This window comes from Tympanuchus pallidicinctus, unplaced genomic scaffold (genome assembly GCF_026119805.1).
Source record: "Tympanuchus pallidicinctus isolate F22 unplaced genomic scaffold, pur_lepc_1.0 scaffold16, whole genome shotgun sequence".
NCBI lineage: Eukaryota > Metazoa > Chordata > Aves > Galliformes > Phasianidae > Tympanuchus > Tympanuchus pallidicinctus.
Window position 1 is genome coordinate 15,121,869 of NW_026294679.1, and position 24,044 is coordinate 15,145,912.

The 24,044-nt window shown below is 39.8% G+C and overlaps 1 protein-coding gene across 1 annotated transcript; it reads left to right on the top strand.

Moving 5' to 3' along the window:
• Positions 1-9,003: 9,003 nt before the first annotated feature.
• SLC35G1 (solute carrier family 35 member G1) lies at positions 9,004-16,063 on the top strand. The gene is given in 4 exon segments (XM_052677968.1): positions 9,004-9,033; positions 9,035-9,293; positions 12,809-12,986; positions 13,502-16,063. Coding segments are annotated over 4 exon segments (1,227 nt in total). The 3' UTR covers positions 14,262-16,063.
• Positions 16,064-24,044: the final 7,981 nt, after the last annotated feature.

Genomic DNA, 24,044 nt, shown 5'->3' on the forward strand with positions numbered 1-24,044 from the left:
TTCTCAGAAAATCCTACTGTTGGGTGGTTGTGACCGTTGTCTGAAAGTATGTATAAATGCAACTAAGTAAAATTGAAGAATAATCAGTTAATTCAGTGACTAGAGCTGCAGTTTGGCAAGACTGTTCCTGTGCTACACTGGTATCAGTGCATACAACCAGAGCTCTCCTGAGCCAGTGAGCTCACAAATTTTATTGCTCTGAGAACACCTTCATATTCTTCCTGTGCAAGCAGCATGCAGCCCGCAGGCTGCCCTGGAAGAAGGGTGCAAGCTGTGTGTGTGCTCTGTAGCAGTGGTTTCCTTGCAATGCAGTCACACACCAGAGGCACTGCTGCCAATGGAAGGACAACTCAGCAGGATCTGAGGTCATGGCTCTTTTATTTCAGAGCATTCACAGTTTCACTGAGTTTTTAGAAGCAGTAATCAGCTTGTATGCATCATCAAACCCAAGTTTGCATTGTGTCCACTTGCTGGGCAGCCAAAGACAGCTTGCAGAGTTATTAGACTGCAAAAGCTTGCTCAGCTCATTCCTGAGGGGCTGCCACACTGGCACTGTTAGCAGGATCTGGGCTAGCTGAGGTTACAAGGACATAAAAATAGCCATTCTGAGATAGAGCAGGGTTCAGTGCCCTGCCCACTTGGCCAGAGGAGATGCTCACAACAGAGCATAGGAAACCCGGCACAGTGATATCCCCAGATACCCTCTCAGCCTCCAGCAGGGAAGGGAAAGAAACCAGGCTGCTTGCCTTGCTGAAGCAAGTGTTCTTGTGGACAGCAAAACCCCTCCAATTAGGTACATTACGTGTGCATGGGAATGGGAATGACAGGGTTATTTTTCAGTAATGGGGAATGCTGTTATGCATTGCAGCTCCTGGAGGTAATGAAGGAGCACTGGTTTTACTTTTCAAAAACAGAAAGAAAACAAAAAAGATCCATCTGACTTTGATGAATGGAAAGGGTTTTAAAGCCCTATGGTGTTGCCAGGCTTTCTGTCTATAACAGCATTTGATGGAGTTGCATTTCAGATTGCTTCCCTTTGAAAATGCTGGTACAAGCAAATGGAAAGGAGCAGGCATTGTTCCACCAGGTTAGAACAAGAGGTGAACAGGCTGAATCATATTAGTGTTTTATATGTAAAATATAAATATGTCTTATATGTGCAACATATATTATTCATATACATATATACACCTGCTAGAGTCCCAACACAGCAATACTGATCCCATCACCTGTGACAGTGGTATGTGAAGTGTGTGTAATTTTGTTCTGGGGGAAAGCAGAATCCAAGGAAGAATAATTTCCTTCCAGTAAGGAATATAAGCAAATGCTCAGTAATTCATAAGAGATAGAAGTGAAGAAGTTTCCCCTTTCCTGCCCTGCAGAGCAGCCCCAGGCAAATAGCTTACAGAATAGGAGATGTACGAAGTGTAAGTGACAAGAAATGAGACTGATTTAATAGTTCTCCGCCTTGCCACAAAGGTAAACTGCATATTCAGTCGTTCCTAGTGGTGAAAAAAATCAGTTCAGGTGACAATGAAAAAATATAATTGAACTAATTATCTTCTCCTAACAGCCACAAATGCCATTATAGAAAAAAACAGTGGCAATTTTAAACAATTCCCATTTTCCTCCACTTCTCTTTGTGAGTACCAACACCCAATGGCTCAGATCAGCTTCTGCTGTTTGATTTCTGCACTGCACTGCCTGCCAGAAAAGAATTCTCTGGAAAATCACCACGAATTTCAAGTTACATAATCCAGTTCTGGGTACCCTTTCTTTTCTGTCCACGAAGAAGGAAGAAAACATTTCATTTTTTTTTCTCCTACAAATTCTCTATCTCAGTAATTTAGGAAGACCATGTATTTAATATTCTGTTAAACTTCTATTGAAGCATGTTGCAGAACAATAACCGATATCTACCGCCTACTCCTGCTTTATCTATAGTTCAAAGAATATCTGCCCTTCCTTCTTTCGAGACCTTTGGCTTTGATAGCTTATATAACACCTGCTGCATGTGAGTGGCAACGTGCACTAAACAACAGGACAAATTCCGAGGCAATTCCCAATAAACTCCCCCAGGAGAGATGGAAAAAAAACAAGTCATCAAAATTGCCAAACAATTTTTTTCAGAGGATCCAGAAATTGGGATGGAGCTGGGAAATAATTTTAAATGAGAAAGATGTTGGGCGCTGACAGAGTCAACATGTTAAATTTAGTTATTTCCAAACTAAAGCATTCATTTCAGAAATGTCAAACTGTCTGTTGGTGCTGTTTTCTGTAGAAAAGCTTTTAATTCTCTACCCAGAACAAAAACTACGAAATAAAAAATAAACAAAGGAGAAAAGAAAAATTGTGTAGAGAAACATTTTAGTAGCTCCTAAATTAAAGGAAGCATTTGGTGTTGGGCCTAGCAAAAAGTTTTAAATTGATTATAAAGAAGCTGCTTGTTTCTCTCCATTAGATTTATGATTTTTGAAGTGAAAGTTTAAGTAGCCTCCAGACCATTTCTTTGAAACTAAAAGCTTCACTGCTTACCCAGCGCTAACTTTAAATACCATGTTTTGTCTACATTTAGGTCTATCAAAAACTCCGCTCCTGCTATACTAAACACAGTGTTGCACCCACTCCTCTCTCCCCATAATCACTCACTATTTTTAGACTACTTTCTTAGTTCAGACACAGTACTTTTCAAACACTGGAGAAGCACCTACCCAGGGGAATGCACACACAAACACTTGTACAGTCTCTTGTTTTCTTTCATACATCAAATTCCATCACCATCTTTTTTTTTTTTTCAGGATTCCTCATTTTTTTGCTTATTTTCTTTTAGTTCACCAGGCATTTCTGTATGAACTCAATGATTTTACTTTCTGTGAGTAAAGAGTCATCTGAAAAGAATGAAGTTTTATTTCATTTTATAGCTAACCTCACATTCCTAGCAATATCACTTCACATCCAAAAGTCCAGTGAGGGAAAGGGAAGGTGCCAAAGTTGTAAGCTCTTTACTGCTGAAAAAGCCCCAATAAGCAACTGAAAAATGAATGAGAGTTACCGTGTTACATTGAATCTACCTTCTAGTACAAAAAAGCCATATACGCTTTTCTGGAAAATGGTTATTATATGAGGTGGATTAGATAACTTCAACCAAACAAATTAAGCAGCATGCCAGAATAACACCATACACATTTCTTTTGCCAGGAAGGAGATTTTTTTTAAATTCAGACTTTCACATCATTGCTTTTCCAAATTTATATTCAAAATATATAGGCTTTAACAAGGAAGTAGAACTGTAGCCTTGACAGTGCACATTGCAACAAACACTGCTAGTTCTGAACAAATAGAAATTGTGCCCAGTACCTTCCCTGTGTCACAGTATAATCTAAGTATGATTTGGTGTTTACTTGTCTTCCAGCGTGCTGATTAAATCCCTGACAAATTAAATTTCAACCACATCGATTTGTCAGTGGATAGTATAGCGTGTCTATCACAGTAATATTATTTTTGCTTTAAAGAGGGATTATCAAGACTCCAGAGGCCACACATAACCCTGGAGAAAGCGGATTCTGTCTCTCTCTGAAATATTATAAACAAGATTTATTAACAAAAACCACATGCACATTTCCAGAGTCCTGCAAAGTCAGGCAACACCAAATCCAACTTCCTAATGGTTTTGCTTTGAAAGGATTTGGGGGATATATTTAACCTCCTCTGTACAGAATCATAGAATGGCTGAGGTTGGAAGGGAACTCTGGAGGTCATCCAGTCTGACCCTATGCAGGGCCCTCCAGAGTCAATGGCCCAGGACTTTGTCCAGACAGCTTTTAAACAGCTCCAACGGTGGAGTCTCCACTACCTCCCCAAGCAACTTATACTGGCATTCCATCACCCTTATTGTCAAAAGTGTTTTCTGACGTAAAGACAAACCCTCCTGTGTTTCAGTTTGTTTCCAATTGCTCCCCAGGCTTCTGTTCAGACCCAGATTCTCCCAAGGATTTTGTATAATTCATAAATCAATCTGAGTTCAATTTTAGCTTTTCTCTCTCTGTACAAGTCTTGGCCTCCCACTAAGGTCTCTTAGGTTTGGTGAGGCAGAGCCATTTCCTGTCCAACAATAAACAGAGTTTATTAATGATCATCCTAGTACTTAGCTATGAGCAAGTACTTAGCTATAAGCATTCACATTGTTAATCCAACGTGAATAAAATCATTTACTTGTCCTGACAATTTCCAGTCCAGCTTTTCTTGAATAAATATTTATCTATAATGAGGTATTATAGGTTTATGTACACATATACATCAAAGTTTTACATAAACATATAAACAATAGTAATATGTATTGCTGATTAATAGCTCTTGCTCAAGATGAGCCTAAAGAAGTGAGGTAGATTGAAAACGATCAGATCTGCCATGCTCAGGGGGTGATAGAGCAGAGGCCAATAGCTCAGGGTATACCCCAGGAACAGATACTAGGACTGGAACTGTGTAGCATCTTCATTGACAATCTCAATGATGGGACAGAGTGCAACCTCAGGAAGTTTGAAGATAATAAAAAATTGGGTGGAATGGTTGATACAGCAAATTATTTTGCTACCTTGGTATCTTGACAGGCTGGACAAATGGTCTGACCAGCTGGAAAGCAGAGGACCTGATTATCCTGATGGCCAAAGTGGACATGAATCAGCAATGCACCCTTGATGCATTAGGAAGAGTATTAACTCTTTATTTGGCGCTCATGATACACATCTGGAGTCCTGTGTCCAGTTCTTGGCTCCCCAGTAAGGAAAGTCATAGACTTACTGGCACAAGGCTAGCAAATGGCCTTGAAGAGGATTAACTGAAGTACCTGTCAGACAAAAAGAGGCTGAGAGAGCTAAGTCTGTTCAGCCTGAAGAAGAATGAGTTTTGGGAGGATCTTATCAATATGTGCAAATATCTGATGGTGGGGGGAGGCACTAACAAGATGAAGTCAGGTTCTTCTCAGTGGTGTGCACTGACAGGATGACAGGCCATGGGCAAAAATTAAAATTTTTAAAAAAGAGATCAATTTAAACATAGATTTATTTATTTTTTTATTTTTATTTTTATTTTTATTTTTATGTGAGAATTGAACACTGGAGCATGTTGCTGATGGAAGGGGTGCAGTCTCCATACTTGAAGATGCTCAAAGCCCCAGGGGACACAGTTTTGAACAACCCACTCTAGCTGCCCTGCTTTGATCAGGGTATTCAACTAGATGACCTTTCAAGGCACCAGATATGCCTACCAACCTCAGCCATTCGATGATTTCTAAACAACTCTCAGTTGACCATGAATTTGAATGACTGACCTGAGCAGTGAACCTCTGGTGCTGCAATCATTTTTTGTTTTATGGCATTTGTGTGCAAAGGTAAACTGCTATTACAATGCACTTAGGAGTTAGACACATTTCAGGAGCTGATAAAGTAATTCTTATCTACTTTCTTGCTAAACATTCTCAGAAGGAAAGGAGCAAATGCAAGTTTTATTTACCGTGTTACTTCTGCATTAGCCTGTATTGGTTTCAATTAATTTATTGCTAGACAATTTAAATATCAAATTAAGGTCTTAAAATTGGTTTTAAAGAAGTAGGATTTTTATAGAATAAAAGAAAACAGGACAATTTGCTGTTTTAAATCTTATAATATTTTTACAGTTTATATAGTACATAATAGTGCTGACATAGCTGTGTTAAGATCACACTGGGCTAACCATCACTAAGGGTGTTCCATATGCAGTACCCTGAATCCCAGTCTGCTGTATTCTCCACCTGTGCTATGCAGAGCCAGTGCTGTCCTCATGTGAGATGAGGAAGGGCTAGTTTGGCTCCAGGACCAATTGTGTTCATAATTTTTAGTTTCCACTAAACCTCTAAGAAGCAACAGTGCTTCAAAAGTGAATCTCAGTATAGGATAAAATAAATGATGAGGATAAAGTTCTTATAATCTTGTAGATAACTCCCACGGTTCTCCACAAAACTCACGTAATTGCTTTGTCATTTGTGCCTGCTCTGTTAGAATTTCTGAAAAGACACTTTGAGGAGTCAGAGACTGAGCTCGCAGGCAGGGAGATGGAGGCTAAACAGCAAAAGATTGCTCACCAGGCATAGACCAAGACCAGATGACTCATTACAGCACTTTACCTGTCAGGTCTATATCTCAATCTGTAATGTAGCACTGACTTGTTTCTAGGATTTATAAGGACAAAAAGTGTCTGCGCAAATTCTGGGTAAGAACTGACAAAGAGTACTCCTTCAAAAAAGTAACTCTTGAAAACTCTGCGTGGAAAGTAGTGACTATAGGAAAGGTGGTCACCTCTCTGTGCTTACAGTAAAATGAAAGGTGACTTACAGAAATACCATTCTAGCTGATACTGCAGTTGAATATTAAACGTATGTAATGTATGTATATATGTATCAATATACTTGCTACATGTGAATCAACACAAATTGCCCAAGCTCTCTACAGATTTTGCTCAGGAAAGGTACTGCAGGAGGTGCTTGCTGCTCGACTGTTAGTTGTAAGCTGGCAAAGCACTGGGGAAAGGAACAGCTAGTTCTCAGAACAGTATTGCACAGATGAGGTTTAATCTATACTTGAAAGGGCTGCATAAAACATTGACTTGTCACATCTATGCAGCTACTTAATTTTCCAATCTAGGGCAGCCTGACTGCAAATTACATTTGTCTACTGGTTAGTTTGGGCAGCTGTAACCACTCTGTCATTTTGGAAGCGCTCTTCTTATTCAGAAAAGAGGGCTGTACTTCACAAACAGAACTTGGAAGCTTTCAAGCTGAGACAAGCCTGGCAGTTTTATTGGCAGTTTGACCAGGAGCAAACAGAACACTTTATGTATCTTGGCATAAACAAGCATTGCCCTTAGATGTTCTGTTCAAAGCCAGACACACAGGGGAGAAAAGTGGGGAAGACAGAGGAGGGTGTTGCAGTCTCCTTGAAACTGTCTATGTTGCAGTATTAATTTGTGTTTAGAAGTGGCAAATTTGTAAAATACATAGATAATCTACATATTTTAACAAAGTATTAGGCTGCAACAAATAGCCCCAATTCATAAGAACTCATTAAATTTTTGCTCTATGCCTGTAGTACGTTCTGGCTCTGCTTTTCCTTAGTTAACAGTCAAGTAAACCAGCTGTTTCTGATGTTGCTGGCTCCAGACCTAGTTTATTCAATTCCTCATTAGGTAAGAGGCTCTTTTATGGGTGACACTGCCTGGACAGGGGAGTGCCAGGTCTTCCCTCTGGAGGCCTGCAGGATTGCCACCATAAGAATGCCTGAACAGAAGCACTGTTTCACCACTGCCCTTCAGCAACACCTCTCTGGGGAGGGACAGCTTCTGTCCATGAACCAGTGACCTGTGAACGCTGCCCCAGGGTACAGCAAAGCATAAGTCTCTGGGGGAAGTGTGGGTTTCCATGTGCATTTGCACCTCCCTCTGAATTAAACTGGGCTGGCTGATCGATGGATGCCTTAGACAAAAACAATTTTATAATTAAGGACGTTTGCTTGGGAAATTTTGTTGGCCTGAGTCTCCCCTTTGTGTGATCACCTCCTCAGTGGAAAGATTTAGCATAGCTTTCAGTGTAGTAGTGGACCATACCGATAGGAGCCTTAATAACAGCAGGTTCTATCCAATGCAGCAGGTATTTACTTATTTTCTTCACTTAAAGAAAGAGGAAGTCATATAATGTAAATCTTTAAAAAGAGTTAATCTTGATTTTAGCATAGGCTTATTAATTGACTTATTTTCTCTTTTTAATAATTCATATAACAATGCATGTAACATTTAGTTAAGAATAATTTGAAATAATTCTGGTCATATTAATCAAATGGTTGCTCCTAATGAACTACTACTTACAGCCACTGGTGGATTAGAACAGGCTATAAAAAGTGCTAAATCAGAGGAGGAAAGTTGGAAATAATTTTAATGATAAAGCTGGAGGAAAAGCTTGAAATACTCCATGTGAAATAGCCTATATTTACCACGTAGTACTCACTTTGCTAAAACTATACATTTCATTTCCCCTTGTTAACAATAAATAAACACCAATTAATTTATGCAGCTAAAAGATCAGTGGGAGCATAAATCTTTTATTAGAGATTCCAAAATAGAAATTCCTCCCCATTTCCATTATTGACAACAGCTGCACTTGCTCAAAAGGGAAGAATCAGCATTCAAAGCATATTCTTTGTTTTTCTCTGTATCCTTCAATGAGTAATAAAAGGGAGCAGATTCACTTCCTACACCTTTCCACGTGCACACTGAGTCCCATCTCCGTTTTGACCTCCGTCGACACAGCTGGCAGAGGCTCCCATTGAGGTGTCAATGCAGCTGCTGTGCACTGACACGACTATTAATGAGCCCACGGAAAGAAACCGAGCTGTTCTCCTCGGGCAGAGACTGAACTAGCAGAGTTTCAAACTGCGACATACAGAATACGGAGCAGCTATCATTATTAGCTTCATTATATCTCTTAAACAGCGGTGCAACTCCTGCCTGAGGACGGAGCAGTCAATATCGTGAGGCAGCAGCCCTATGTGAACGCGATATCCATTCACGTTGGGCACTCAGGTGACTCAACACCGCCCCGCAACAACTCCGCGTCCTCGTGTGCAGTTCCATCTCCCCTTGGCACCCCTGTCGAACTCAGCGGCTCGGCCCGGAGTTCTCCAGCGAGATGAGAGCTCCCTCTCCTGAGGGGCCGCAGCCTCGCTCCGCCTCTCGGCCTCTCTCCGTGAGGCTCTCGGCCGCCCGGGAACGGTCCCTCATACGGGACCGCTGCAGCCAGCGCAGACGTCGCCAAGGACAGGCAGCACTAGAGCCCGTCCCGACGAGGGGTGACGGCTCCCGGCTGCGGCCAGGTGCCTGCTTCCCAGCGGGGCGTCACTCCGCTCACCGTAATCCGCGCTCCTCGGGCGCTTGGCGCCGGGGGAGGGAGCGGAGGGGGGCTGGGCGGGGCGGCGGCACCGCATGCGCAGGAAGCCAGGTGCCTGCCGGCTTTGCGAAGAGCCGGCAGCATCGCACGCGGCCCGGCGTCCTCATGGTGCTGTGTCAGGGCGCCGAGGCTGCGGCTGTTGCCCCCACGGCGGGGAAGGAGCTGGAGGGGCCGCGGGGCCGGGAGGACGGTGCGGACGCGGGGCGGCCCTGCCTGCAGCCGGCGCCCGGCGTAGAGGCGGCGGCGGGCGCCGAAGAGCGCCGCGTTTGCGGCTGCTGCCCGGGTTTGCCCTGGCCGCGCTCCTGCAAAGCACCCGGTGAGGAGGGTGAGGCTGGCTGGCGGACGGAGCAGGGGGCAGCGCCCTGCCGGTGGGGTGACATTACCGGCGGGGCGGAGGAAGCGTCCCCGAGGGCGCCGGGGCTGAGTGGCACGCGTGGCGGGGCGCGGGGTGAGCACGGGCAGCCGCTGAGGGCGCCGCGCACCTGCACCTGGGGGCGCCGCTCCGCGAGAGCGCGTCTGGCCCCGGCCTACTCCTCCTCTGCACCCTCACCCCCCGTTTCTCTCCTCGAGGAGAGGTCTGGGGCAGCCAAAGGCTTGCCTGTGAGAAAGGGTCGCTATCGCTTCCTGGTGCCGCTGTTGTTTGTTTTTTAAGTTCAGGCTGCACAGCGCTGGGTAGCAGGCTGAATGGCACTGCTCGTGTATTGAGAAGGGACGTGGCTGCCCTTCGAAAAGTAAGGGGGAGGAACTCAGCGCTTGTAGCCGTGGCTTCCTTAGCAGTTCTTATCTTTCTTCCGTGGGAGTCTATTCTTTATTTTGTCTTTTGCTTTACTCGGTTACTTTGAATCACCGAAGCCATCAACTCGCTGTAAAATTTGCAACAAAGAGTTTTTGTGAGCTTAATTTGACTTCCTTTTAAGACACTGGTGCTTTCTTAAAACGATTTCTAATTCATCTGAATTCTTAAACGACTGCATTGAGACCTGTTTCATATTAAATATGAATTATAATTGACTTTCCAGTAGAAAATGCATCGAGTTCTGTCTTTGTTAAGTAAGGAACTGCGGAGAGGCCAGAAGAGATAGCGGTCTGGTGCAATTTACATTATTGTCACTTCTAAGGCAAAGCTTGGAAAAAACAGCATTCAAAGTCCTGAGAAACTTGTGCTGACTTGCCAAGGATGACTCTTTTTGTAGTCTCTGGCAGAAAGTTAAGTCAATAGCTGAGCTTTATGACTCATGCCTGGATCTTGTCTACATGGCCATGGTTAGTTCATAAACAGGCCCTTGTGCTCTTGTTGCCTTTCTGTGGTCTGAGGGAACTATTCTGGTGCTGTCTGTGTGCAGAACAGATCGCTCCCAAAGTTCTGTGAGAATGGTTTTCTTACTGACTTTCTTACCCTTAGTCAGCATTTTCCTACCTCCACTCTTAAGATATGTAAGAAACTGTTATTTTCTTTACCCTTTGCGTCTTTCAAATACAAAAGCTAGTTGTTAGAAAGCTTGGAATTAAAATGCAAACAAAGAAAATGGTGTGTAGTGGGAGGCGTTTGGCTGGGATTTGAAACAAGAGTTAAAGGATCATGTGGAAACCCCACACATGGAGATGGCCAGGGAGTGAGACTGAAAAGCCAGATCTGTCACTGCTCGGAAGAGAGTACTTGGGTACTTGCAGAAACTTTTTTCTTCTTTTTTTCAGACCAAAAGCTCAAGTGTCTTAAATGGCATTGGGGTTAGTGTTGGGAGGCCCAATGTTCCATGCAGTGGTAATGAGAAGATGGTTGGACTAGATGGTCTTATAGGTCGTTTCCAACCTTGTGATTCTATGATTCTATGGGCTGGGAATGTTATCTTAACCAAACTTTTCCTCAGAACATATTTTGAAATAAATATTCTTCAGAAGGGCAGTTCTTGTTTTTGGTAGAAGAACTCACACCGTGTTATTTTTAAAAGGAAGTAAGACACCTTCTTATTGCACTAAGCACATGCTTTGGCGATGTGAAACAACAGTTTAAATTCTAGTGTTACCAGATACTTTTTCTGATAGGTTAGATTTATTGGGCAGCTTACAGAAATGAATTCCTTTTAGTTTTCTTTTTAATCCATGGCTTAATTCTGGATATAAGATCCTTTTAGTTTACTTTGCTGTAATTTCACTTCCATTATTTTGATTGGCTTCATTCTGTGGTAGTCAGGCAAGCTATCACGCCTGAAGTAAGTCAATGCCCTATGTGCTGTGTTCTCCCATAAGCCTGCCTTTGGATTTCCCTTTTCAGTTATTGGCCAGTCTGATTCTACTTGTTTTAATCCTGGGGATGGAGTTGATTTTGTATTTCTGTTGCATGACAGTGTGGATTAGGGTGTTATGTAATTCATGGACATTTTAAAAAATCTGTTCTGTTAGATACTCAGTGGATGTCCTGGGCCTGTGCTGGTTAGTGGTATTGTAATAGTTGCTTTTATGAAAATGTCTATTGCTAAATAGAAGTATTTCGGCAGTAGTGTGGCTGTATTTTTTGGAATGTAGGCTTTCTGCCTTTTCTAAGTCCTGGTTGAGGTAGTAAAGCCTGGGGCTTCAGGATGGTTAAAGTGGGAACTGGTGCGAACCGATTGTGTTGGCATGCAGTCCCAGCTCTCTAGTAGAAAGAACATTCTCTTGGCCTTGAGTGCTGATCTCAAGGAGGATCAAAATGGTTTGTGACAAGTTTTGTTAATTTAAAAACAAACCCAACCTCTCACAACCATATGTAGTTGCTTAGCAACTCACAGCAGTGCCCGCTGCTGATACTGCAAAGATCCCTGGGGTTCGGTGGGTGGGGTGAAGCATCCTTTTATCAAAGCATCACGTTGTGGATGGGGAGTTCTGTCAGTTATCTTTAGAGAGTGGTTTAGAAGAAAGGGCAACCCGAAGTATTTTATGTAGATGCAAAGATAAGTGATAGTGAGGAAACATCTTGTTCTAATTCACCTCTAGGTTCAGTGGCAAGACTTTTCCTCCTCTGCAGCCAGTTAATATTTATCATTTTAAATATTTAAATAATATTAATTTATTAATATTTGTTAATTATTAATATGAAAAGGGCTGGTTTCTTGGGAAACAGCATTGAGGTCAGCAGTAGTTCACCCTCCCTGTTTGCTTTCATTTTTAATTTATACTTTATTTATAGCAAAGGGTGGAGAAAGTGGGTGGAATAAGGAAGAGTGTGTAATTGAAATAGGCCTGAGGCAGTATGGATGCCTGAATAGAATTCATTAGGCCCGGGAGACTTCTTCAGGAGAAGAAAGTCCGATAGATAAGGGTAAACAATCATGAAATTAAGTTCATGGAACTTTTATAAGTGAGGGTCATTATATAATTTCTGCATATATGTGCCTGCGAGAGAGGAAACTGTGTTGTTGCTTAGGAACCTTAATGAACTTACTCGATAATCCAATAACTCCCTGGTAATAAGTTTCAGTGTTTCACGATCTGACTGTGGACCATCTGCAGTCAATTTTATTTACTGATTTGAAGGCAGTTGTCAGAAGCAGCTCAGAATCTCCTGAAGTGTAGACACGCACCTCCAGCTGACATAGGACTGGAGAATTCTAGGAATGATTTGAGTCCAGAGTTTGAGAGTTCATCTTCTATTGCCTGTTTTAAGGAAAAAAAGAGGGCTGTGGTGGCTAGTGAAACATGTTTTCAAGGTAGGTCTGGTAAATCAATGTAGTATTTGGATTTCTTTTGCTTACCCTTTTGTCTGCCACAAGGATGGCTACAAATGTACACAGTAGTACATGGAGCCACCTGTGGAATCTGTTGATGGAGAGCTAGATCATTACTAACTATGTTTATCTGTTGCAGGTACGAAGAAAACTGCCTGTCCAGGACTTGGTCTCTTTTACACCTTACTGTCCGCCTTCCTTTTCTCAGTGGCCTCTTTATTCCTTAAAAAAATAGAAGATGTACACTCAGTGGAAGTGAGTGCATTTCGATGCATTTTCCAAATGGCATTTGTTCTACCTGGTTTAATATACTACAAGTAAGTGTAACAAAAGTTTCAACTTAAAGTTATTTCTTAAAAGTATGTATTGGAAACATAATCACTCATTAATTTGAATCTTAAATATGCTTAAATACTTGAACTTCATATGCTTAGCTGCATTGTTTTGAATCAGTTTATAGTTTACTAATTCGACTTATTTCCTTGTCAAAATTTGACTTCCTGAATTGTAGAAATTTCTACAGGGTTTATATTGGATGTATTGACCTCCCATGGAAGTAGTGTTCTTGAAAATAGGAGATAATTTGTAGAATCTTTTGGGTTATTTTGCAAGCAGCAATTTAATACTAAAGGAGTAGGTTCCTGACTGAATGTGATTGGCAAGTGGTGAAGGGACTAAATTGCTCTGGGATCAATCAGTTAAAAATATTTTGATGTTTGAGATAAGTCTGTCACTTGGAAGGGTTTGTACATTTAAATGTCATTGGATGTTGGTCATGAAATTAGCAAGCCAGTAACATTAATGTGACATTTCTGTTTTTCTTAATTTTCAGAACAGGGTTTTTGGGACCAAAAGGTAAAAGAATTTTTCTTTTCTTCCGAGGATTCCTTGGCTCTAGTGCAATGATTCTTCTCTACTATGCTTTCCAAGTAATGCCTCTAGCTGATGCCACTGTTATAACTTTCAGCTGTCCTGTTTTTACATCATTACTGGCATGGATCTTTCTCAAAGAAAAATACAGCGTTTGGGATCTTCTCTTTACCCTCTTCACAATCATTGGAGTTATTCTAATTGCCAGACCACCGTTTCTGTTTGGGTCAAATGTTACAGGGATTGAAGGAAGTTACTCAGATCACCTTAAAGGAACTATTGCAGCAATTGCAAGCACGATATCTGCAGCATCAACTATTGTTATACTTAGAAAGGTGGGAAAATCTGTGCATTATTTTCTGTCAATTTGGTATTATGCAGTCATCGGTTTAATTGGATGTGTTATAGCATTGTTTGTTATGAATGAATGGCGTTTACCATACTGCGGTAAAGACAGAGTTTTTCTCATATTAATAGGCATATTAGGGCTAGGAGGACAGATATTTCTCACAAAAGCACTACAGATAGAGAAAGCTGGGCCTGTAGCCATAATGAGAACGATGGATGTGGTGTTTGCTTTCATTTTACAGATTCTTTTTCTCAATCATCTACCAACCTGGTGGACTGTGGGTGGTGCCCTTTGTGTAGTAGCTAGTAGTTCTGGGACTGCCATTCGTAAGTGGAGACAAAGCTCAAAGAAAGCTGAACAAAATGAAATCTAACAACACAGACACTACTTCATTACAGAAATTAATAATCTTGAAATATATATTAAAAATATTTATTTTTATTTATTTAAAGTATCTCATTTATGAAATTATAGTACCAAACCATAGCCAATAAAAGAAATTGGTTTTAATAAAAACAAAACAACATCGACAACAAATTGAAGATGTTTTGACAACTAATTAAGTATATATGCTTTTTTCCCCTCATATTTGGTCATGCAAATACAAGAAGCAGGAAGATTCTTAAAAGTTGCTTGCTTTACATCTGAAGTGGATGATTGTTAGCTGGGATTTTGTTTTCCTAAAATACCTGTACCAGATTCTCCATTTTTTGGACCCTTTCTCTATTCTTCTGAGCAGTGGAATTTTCCCAGGCTTATTTGTACTAATCTGTGATTGATTATGAGAGGGATTTCAGTTCAAATAATTAGAAGGGAATAAAGAATTGTAATCTTACCTCTAACTTCTGTGGAACAGATAAAGCTTGCACATCTTGCACATCTACCAACTTTCTGCTTTTGTTTTTTCCTTACTCTCCCCCTCAAAAAAGAAACAAACAAAAAACCAAAGGCATTGGGATGTTCTTACTGGAATTCTGAAAGAACAAAGGGTATTCCATCTTTTCAGGTCGTGTCAAGACAAGATTAACCTTTGGAAATTCTTTCATCTTTGCTTTCTTAAAAAACAGCAACAACAACAAAATTGTTCCTGCTTTACAGGCATAATAAACAATCCTTATTTTAGTATGTTCTCAATAATTACATCTTTAATTACTGCAGTCTTGGTGAGGAGAGATAATAGGTAACTACATACCACTTGTAAGCTCGTTCCTTTGGTATAGAATATTATGCTGTAGCTGCACTTTTCTTTACTCTATGCAAAAGATTGTATTTTTTAGATACTTAATATAGGTTATTTTAAATGCTACTTAGGAGTGATTTCTTTATATTCTCTATGAAAGTTCTTTATGAAACCGTTTAAGTTCTCTTGGCCTTCATAAGCTTAGGCAAATGCCTTAATGTAAATCCTTTTTCCTAAGACTTTACAAGAGAGTGCACACTATTTGTGGTTCACAGAAAATACACATTTGCCAGCTTCGTAGCACAGATTCTATAGAACAGGTTTGTGCAGCACTTGGTGGGAGAGTGGAGCTCACACTCAGTGCATCAGGCAGTGCTAGTGGGCAGCTTCACCCCTGTTTCTATGCACGTTTTAAATCTGCACTTAGTCACTTCTCTAACACAGCTTCTCATGTTGATATGCTTCATCTTTAGATAATGATGAATACTGAGGAAAAAGGCTTATGTTACTGATCTTGGCCTCCTTCACGTTTGAAGGAGGGATATATATTAAATGTGAGGTAGGGAGGATTTTCTTTAATGAATTGTTGTGTGCTTTTGGGTCTTGTCTTGGTAGTTCTCAAAGAAAAACTTCACTTGGGTCTTTGCCTGTTCCTTTGTATCTCAAGGTGTTTCTCAGTTATTTACCCACCCCCATGTCCTTCTAAAGCAGTGTGTTGTAGCCAATAGCCGTTGCACTCTGGGAGAGCAGCCCTTGGAGAGTTGAGCCCTGAAGAAGTGTGTATGAATCTTCATACATCAAAGTGTATCTAGATGAAAGCAGCTATTTTTGTGCAAGATTTCATTCTTTAATATTGTGGACATGAGCAGATTCCATCCTGGTGATAAAATCACTTTCTGCACATAGCTGTCTGTTCACTGCTTTTCCCGAAGGCTGAAGTTAACCACTCCTGACATGGTCAGCAATAGTATGAAACTGGTTTTCACATCTGTTTTTTTTTTTTTTTTTTTAAAAAAAAAAAAAAAAAGGCCTAATACTAGAATTCCAGTTTAATTTTGCTTACTACTTGAAATTGTAAACTGGGATTTTTTTCTGCTGCTTGGCCATCATCACCATTAACACATTTCAAGGGAGGGATGGAAAATCTGCATTTCTTAATGCTTCATTTCATGTTTAGTATGCATGTGTTTGTAAGTTAACACTCACGAGGTACAGTTCCAAAGCAGTTCAGATTGATGTGGGTTGTCAGCTAGTCCTGGTTCCTTCCACTGGCTCAGTGTGACTGCTTATGGGGTTATGTGGTGAGCTGCCCCTGGAGCTGGTGCAGCTGAGTAACTTGGTTTGTAGAGTTGGGAGAGGGCCAAACTGCAGTGGCCTGAACTTAATCACTAAGTCAAAAAATGTCAAATGAAGGGGAGTTGGATAGTTGTTTAAATTGCAGTATGCATACACTACCTTGTCAGTACACAGTTTCAAAAAAAAAAAAAAAAAAGTGGGAGCTTATATAAAAAAATACCTTTAGCTGATATGATTTCAGTGGTTATGAATCTTGTTTACAAATAGTAGAGAAGTACACGCTACTGAAGAAAGGTCTTTTTTTCTTGCACTAAACATGTATGAATTTACCTGAAATCAGCAACTTGGTATAGTGCCTTTTTTTATTTAACCTTGAGTTGGAAACCCTAATCGAGAGTATTTCTTTACAAAGCCTGGTAACATGGTCAAATTTTTCTCTTCTCCCCAGCTTACTGTTTGAGATTATGAAATAAAACTGGCTGAGCCTTGATTCTTTCTGATCAGTTTTCTTTTGTAGTTTTAATACAGCAAATTCCTCAGGGTCAAATGTTATTTTCTTTCTAATCTTTATGTCAAATGTATTGCTAATGTTCATCACCTTTCATGTCATCTTACAATCTTTACAGTAATTAAGTTCAACACATGTATTTACAACAGGAAGCCTTTCCTTTGTAATGTGATGGAGTATTGTTGCATTGTAACTGCTGTTCTATAAAGTTATTGTTGAATTTCAACATATTAATTCAATGTTCAGATTTCAGTGGAGCCTGAATAGAGAAAGTAATAGGTAATTATTGGTTGTTTTGCACATAAACATAGAATGAAAAAGTTTTGTTGTTACAGATTCATCACAAGCATGTTTCTTATGTTCTTTGCTATGCAATTCACTGTAATCATCTGCTGTCTTCACTGGGACTTTGTAGCCTTCAAGCCATACCTACATGACTCTTACAAAGAACTAGGAACTAAAAAAGCTGTGTATTGTCACTGTGCAGCAGCCAGTTACTTTCAGGATATACTGGTTGTCAAAATATGCTCTAAAAGCCCTCTAGGTATGCCCAAACAATGAATTTGTCATATTCTTAGCGTGGGAAAGTGCAGTCTATATAATTAAAATGAATTTCTTGCATTTGTCTAACACCAGACATAGAAGTAATCTCAGCTTAAGAGCATTGATGAAGTCACTGGTTTGTTGTGTCTTCTGAAACAAGGCTCTTTCTCAAATTCAAATGCTGTTCTGAGGGGGATCTTTCCATAGTTGATGATGACAAGAAAGAAGTAATACCCTTAATTATGATATAGTATAATGACCCCTGCCCTCTATTTTCTTTTCCTTGATGAGCTTTATTCAGGATACGTCTCTTGGAGGAAAGCTTATTTCTAAAGGGGCAGCCTCTTCAGTAGTCACTTAGTTGCTGACTGGCAGTGGATAGCCAGGAATAATCAGTTCTCCACTGACCATGATTTCTGTCCATTCAAACTAGAGTTCAGTGCTGACAGCAAATGCACAACTGACTTCAGCAGGGCTTTGCAGTTACCGACAGGATGTTTCCATGGTTGTAACTGCCTGTCCATCCAAAGAAAAGTTGTGGCTTTATGTTCCTGCAGATGCAGATAACCTCGGTGCAAAACTTATGCAGTTCCATAAATTGTTGGTGATAACACTTCTGTATATGAGAATGAGTGATTTCATATTTTATGGGAACTGTTGTTTGACAAGAATGGGGTAAAAATGCCCTCTGTGTTAAGATTTTTACTATGTCCTATATATTGTTAAATGGTATGTTTTGTAGAAGTTACTGGCTTTGTTATGTAGTAGTATATTTTTATAGACACCTCTTATATATTGAAATGTGAAGAATATTTTCGTAAGAGATTTATATTCATCATTGCTAATAAAATGAACGTGAAGGACTAATCTCTGGCTTTGTATTGATTAGTAGAACGTACTTGAATGTAGTGATATTGGAAGCTTCATGAAAGAGCTATTAATGAAGGAGCCCCTGTTAAGTATGAATATGTTTCCAACTGTACAACTTGTGAGCATGCTGTGTCACTGTTTATGCTTTTCAGTGAGCTTGAGACAAACAGAAGCTCTATGAACTTTCTCAGTATGGGAGTATCTTAACTGGAAAAACTGGTACAGGTAGGTCAGTAAAGTTGTATTTTCCTGTGCTCAGGTGGCAATTTGTCTTTTTCTTCCCCTACTTTTTATACATCAAGATTTGAATTCTGGTCTTGTTTCTTCTGTTAATTGTTAATATTCATCCCTGTACATCTCATTATCTAGTGCTTCAGTAATTACTTTTTCACTAAGAGCAGGAGAAAAAAAGTTATCTTGTTAGCAAAATTGCCATCATTGTTAAATACTACAAAAACTTTGTAGTAAATTTATTGTATTTGCATTATAAGGGAGGTTCCTCCTACAATAGTGTCTGGTTTCATAAGAGCAGAAGATAACAGAACTGTTGAAGGTTATTAGCCTGCTTGAGATATGTGCACATTCCTGGGTGTGTGGCTTGGTGCTGTAGAGGGGGAAATACAGGAGGGCAGCTGCTTCTCAATGGGGGATTTCTAGCAGTGTTAGCCTATTTGTCCAGCACACTCTGCTTCACTTCACAAAACTAACTCACTGCGTGATGACTTGACACCACTAGTTTCAGTAAATGAAAAGTAATGGGGCTTCCATGAGAGCACACTATAACAGACTGATTGTGAAAGAATTTTGTTGAGATGCACTGCAAATTCCTCTTGAAACTTCTTTTTTTGGCTTAGTTATGTGTATTATGTAGAAACTTAAGTTTTGAGGGAAAAGAGAAATGAGCTTTCGAAAGACAGCATTGAAATCCTCCTTATTTGTACCATAATAGTGATTTACCTAGGTAAGTGATGAGTGCTATGAATAAGTACTGAGACTCAAAATGTAATTCTACAATTGTCTACCTGCTGCAAAATATAAAGTAGGGGGAAAAGGGATCAAGTGATACTGAAGGAAGATGTTTCCATAGTATTGCTTGAAAAACAAACCACATTTATAAAATATTTAGAGGATAACTCACCCTGCTCTTTGTTGACTAAATAAAACGTTCTTAGAGGGATGCATGTGGGAAGTGATACTTGAGATGCGATATGCAGATGAACCACTGAAATAGATTTCAGTTGGTTCTTTTGAGTCCTCTAGTAACTTTAGATTCGGTTTTATTTTCTGACACCATGAAGTTATGTTATTCTGTGAAGTAGTAAACTGGAAAGGGTGAGAAAGTGCTTTGTTATTTGAGCTTAAATATTGAGCAAAGAGAAAAACAAGAAACGTCAGTAGATGCTCAGCTGGCATAGTGCTTCTGCAGGCTGCTTAAAAAAGGCGAGTGGAGAGAAAACAAGTTTTGTGATCAGCGAGCATGAAGTCAGTTGTACTTTGCGCTGTGGCCGTTCTGTCGGTAGGTGGCGCTCTGTTCCTAAATGTATTTCTCAACGTATGCGTTTAAACCGTGTTAAAAATCCAACCCCCAGAATTTTAGATGATAAAAGTTTCTATGCAGTGTGACGTACACAGTGATAGGTAGACCTCACTACTATCCTGCATTTTGCAGGTAACTGTAGGTTGTATATCTGATGTATGTCCTAAACGTTCTTGAAAACAACCAACCACAATACGAGGGGAGTGTGCAAGTACGTTTCTTGCATTAAAATTCTTTGGGGGCCACATTTGTTGGATTAGGCTGAATTTAGCATAATAGTCACTTTTAATTCTGCTGAGAAACAGAGCATGTATGCTGTCTGAGCAGTTGATAAGCATGTCGTAATCATTGCTGTGTTTACTCCCTCTTGGGGAGACTCAGAAATCTTGCATTTTGTCTGTGATTGTTGCTGGAGGGTGGGGAGTGACACCAGTGTTGTTGCTGAACAGGTTCTTAGGTGCGGGTGCTCAAGCAGGGCATGGTACCTTAGTGCTCGTGATCCCCAGGCCCTGCTGCCCGGTGTTTCCAAGGGCTTGGCTTTGAGCTGCGGCACAGGGCTGTGCTCAAGGCCTCATGTGCTGGATGAGCCCCTTCATCCGCCCTGCTGACTGAGTAGAAAATCTGGGCAAGCTTGCAGGCATGGCAGCACCATGCTTGAAGCCGAGTTGAGTTGGGGAGCAATTGTTCCAACTTCAACTTGATTAAAGGCAGGGAAATACAAGGAGAAGAGGAGGTGATAAATTTAACTACTGTGAGCTAGGAAAAGTACTGCTCAATCTGCTTTCCACTGAAAAGTTAGCTGGAGAATTTTTTGCTGGGGTTAGCTGGCACCAGTAGGTGTTGTTCTATTTAATAGGAAGTATTGTAACATTTTTGGGAAGCTAAAGAACATTAAAACAGAGAAAAATCTTTGTTGTATAACTTGGAAAGGCTCTGTGGCAAATCCCTTTTCTTTCACATAAAGTGCTCTGTGAATCAGATGCTAATATTTATTTTATATTTTCCTATTTGAAATTTAAAACAAATATTTCCTTATATTACTGTAAAAGCTCTTCACCTACTATCAAGTTTTCATCAGGAAGTGAAAGAAAAAGTTGCACACTTTTCAAAAGTAACCTTGATGGAGTCATTTTTTTCACTCTACCAGAAATTTTATGCCAACCTTGTAATAGGTGTGTCCAATTTCTTCATTTAAACAGCATCTTCATGTTGTATGACTAAGACTCTACTTTCTGCTATTTGCAGTAATGTATGCAGGAAGCCCATATGAAAATACTTAGCTAACGTTCTTTACTCTTGCCATACGGTGAAATATTTTCCTCAGTACTAAAAATGGAGAGTGATAAAGCCATGAAATATATGATCCAAAGTCTCCTAAAGGAGGACCACAAATAGCAAGGTAGGTTTTCCTGACCCAGAAGCACAGCTGGCTCATGCCGTTCATCTCACTGTTCTGCTTCACTTGTGGGAATCACACAATTGTATTTCCCCTGCAATTCATTAGTTCTTAGTCTATAATAAATGGTGAGTAGCTAATTCCAATTTGTGATGTTATTAGTACAGTTAGACTATGTTGAATTTTCAAGGAAGGTATGAAATGCATATATATATATTTAAAGATATAGAAACTGTAGAAATTAAAGATTAATTGTATTTCTGAGATCAATAGAACTGGCAAATTTCAATGTAAATTTTCATCATTTTGGCCCATTCACCTTCAGAGGACAGCTTGCTGCATCTCATGTTCACTAGAAAGGGTTGCAGGGAGAGAAAGGAGACAGGAAAAGCAGGGGGAACATCTTTGTTCTTTTGCTGGCAGCAAAGCTCTCGTGATGAGCCCTATCTGTCTGACTGGGTATAGATTTAGGGAAGAGAAGGAACAGTTTGTTCTCTTCTGATTATATAAGAATACCCTTGACAGTGTGTTGCTTGTTTCAGATTACAACTCTTATCATCTAGGATTAGAATGGAAGAAAATAGGAAAGCTGGTGTTAAACACTTTCTTTTTTTCTTTGATGTGCCTGTCTTGAAACTTAGAAACCTTAGTTTCTAAGCATGGATGTTGTTTCCTGTTGCCCTGTAACACTCCAGACCTCGGAGTTTTGCTCAACAAACTCATCATACACTTTTTCTCCAGGGGAATGTATTTGGCCATTTGATGCAGCTCCTTCACATCTTTTTGAGGACACTGTTGTCTTCTCAAGTTCTGTGGTTCCCTCACACATTTTGTAATTTTTTTTTCTAGTATGCCATAAATCTCCTTTTATTGCAAATTAAGACATTCATTTCGGGATTGAAAAAACTTATCTACTGTCTTTTTTGATCAAATTTTGAATTTGAGAAAGCAGTTGCCTTCTTCCATATGCACATTTAGAGATATCTTCCAGATAGGTAATTAATTAAAAGGCATTATTTGCATTTAATTTCTCCCACGTAAATCTTGGTGCCTTAGGAACTTCTACACAAACACATCCAGGATTAAGATGCAGTGTTTTAACACGCAGCCTAGTTCTCTTTCTCTTGATATATTTAGACCCCTGATTTCTATATAGATCACAGCATGTATGAACCATCGTCCTGTAAAATGCACTGAATCATAGAATAGAATCACAGAACCATTATGATTGGAAAAGACCTCTCAGGTCATCAAATCCAACCATCATCCTGTCAGCTGGCCGCGTTCAGCCCCTGAGCTGTGCTTAGACAGTTATATGTCAAGTGTGGGAGTGAGGGCAGGTTCTTTTGCCCTCGAGGAAAGGGAGAACTGTATGTGTAGCAACAGCACATGTGTGATACAGCACTACAGGTTGTTCAGAACACTGCAAGACGTTTCTAATCCTGCATGCAGGGCAAGCATCTCATACTCACTGTGCCCTCAGCTGCTCCCATTTATGCGCTGCTTGCTGGAAAGCCAGTGACAATCACAACACACCAGCAGCTTACAATCTCTTACTTAAGAAGGAGATATCAACAGTGTATAATCTTCAGAAAGTCTAAAAATATGTATTTTGGACAAAAGTTTTCTTTACTTCTTCCCGTACCAGTCCCTTTCCCAAACAATTTTATTCTAGGTCATGAGTTTAGAATCTGATGATGCTTCTATTAGTTTTATTCTTTGCTTAATTTTATTTTGCAGCTTTTGTGGTAATTTTGTGTCTACATATGTTGAGTATTATCAAATTTTAACAGATCTTCAGTATTAGATCCTTGATAACAACACCTATTCATTGTCTTAGCTTTAGCATATGATTCAAGACATAATTAGTACTCAGCATAAGTGTGTAACAAAGTGTCCCTAAAACAGCATATGGATATTCTGATGAAAGGAAATGTGGAAATATTGCTTTTATAAACCCAAAAGCTGCAGAGCAGATGTGGAAGGAATTACTGCAAGGAATCTCAACTGGCATATAAAACAGAAGCTGAAGTTTATTTTCTTTTTGTTATGAAAGAAAGAACATCTTAGTAAAGTTCTGTTTTGTTTAAGATTACACAGATCTGAATTATTCAGAACTAGCTGTGAAATTATATGTACAGGCACAACACTGAATGGAACAAGGCAACTTTTTTTGCTTTAAATATTTAGTATCAGAAGTTCCCAGGCTGATGGTAAAATACATATTTTTAAAATTTACAGTAAATTTAATAATGTTCCCTTTTGGAGGAGTGGGATATAATAGAGATTGCAAAGTTCATATCCTCATTTAATTTCATAAGCAAAAAGCAAAGAAGTAATTGCACCTTTTACAGTCTGACTGTCTGGCTGCATTGATGGAAAGTTCTGGTCATACATACTCATTTCTGGAGAACCATTACAATTAATCACAACTACTCCCACACTCTCACACTTTCAACACCCAATCAGCCAACTTGAATGTGTAGAAAATGGTAGGTTATTATTACTTTTCTTTTATTAACCTTAGTAAAGCACTGAAGTGCCTACCACGGTAAAAATTGGGTGCTGTGATAGATTTTTTTCACTTTATTTTCTTTTTTAATTAATTCTTAAGTGTAACACTACATTAGAATTGTAGAAAGGAGTGGAAAAAATTATCATGACCTTTTAGAATTAGAGCAGTTATTGGACTGCTGTCAGATCAACATGTACGCTATTTTTATTCTGTTGTTAGGATGAAAACATGCTGTGCTGAAATCCAGCAAACAGGTTTCCACGTGCATCTTCTGTGTCCCTGATTATCAAAGACATTTTTGATGACTTCAT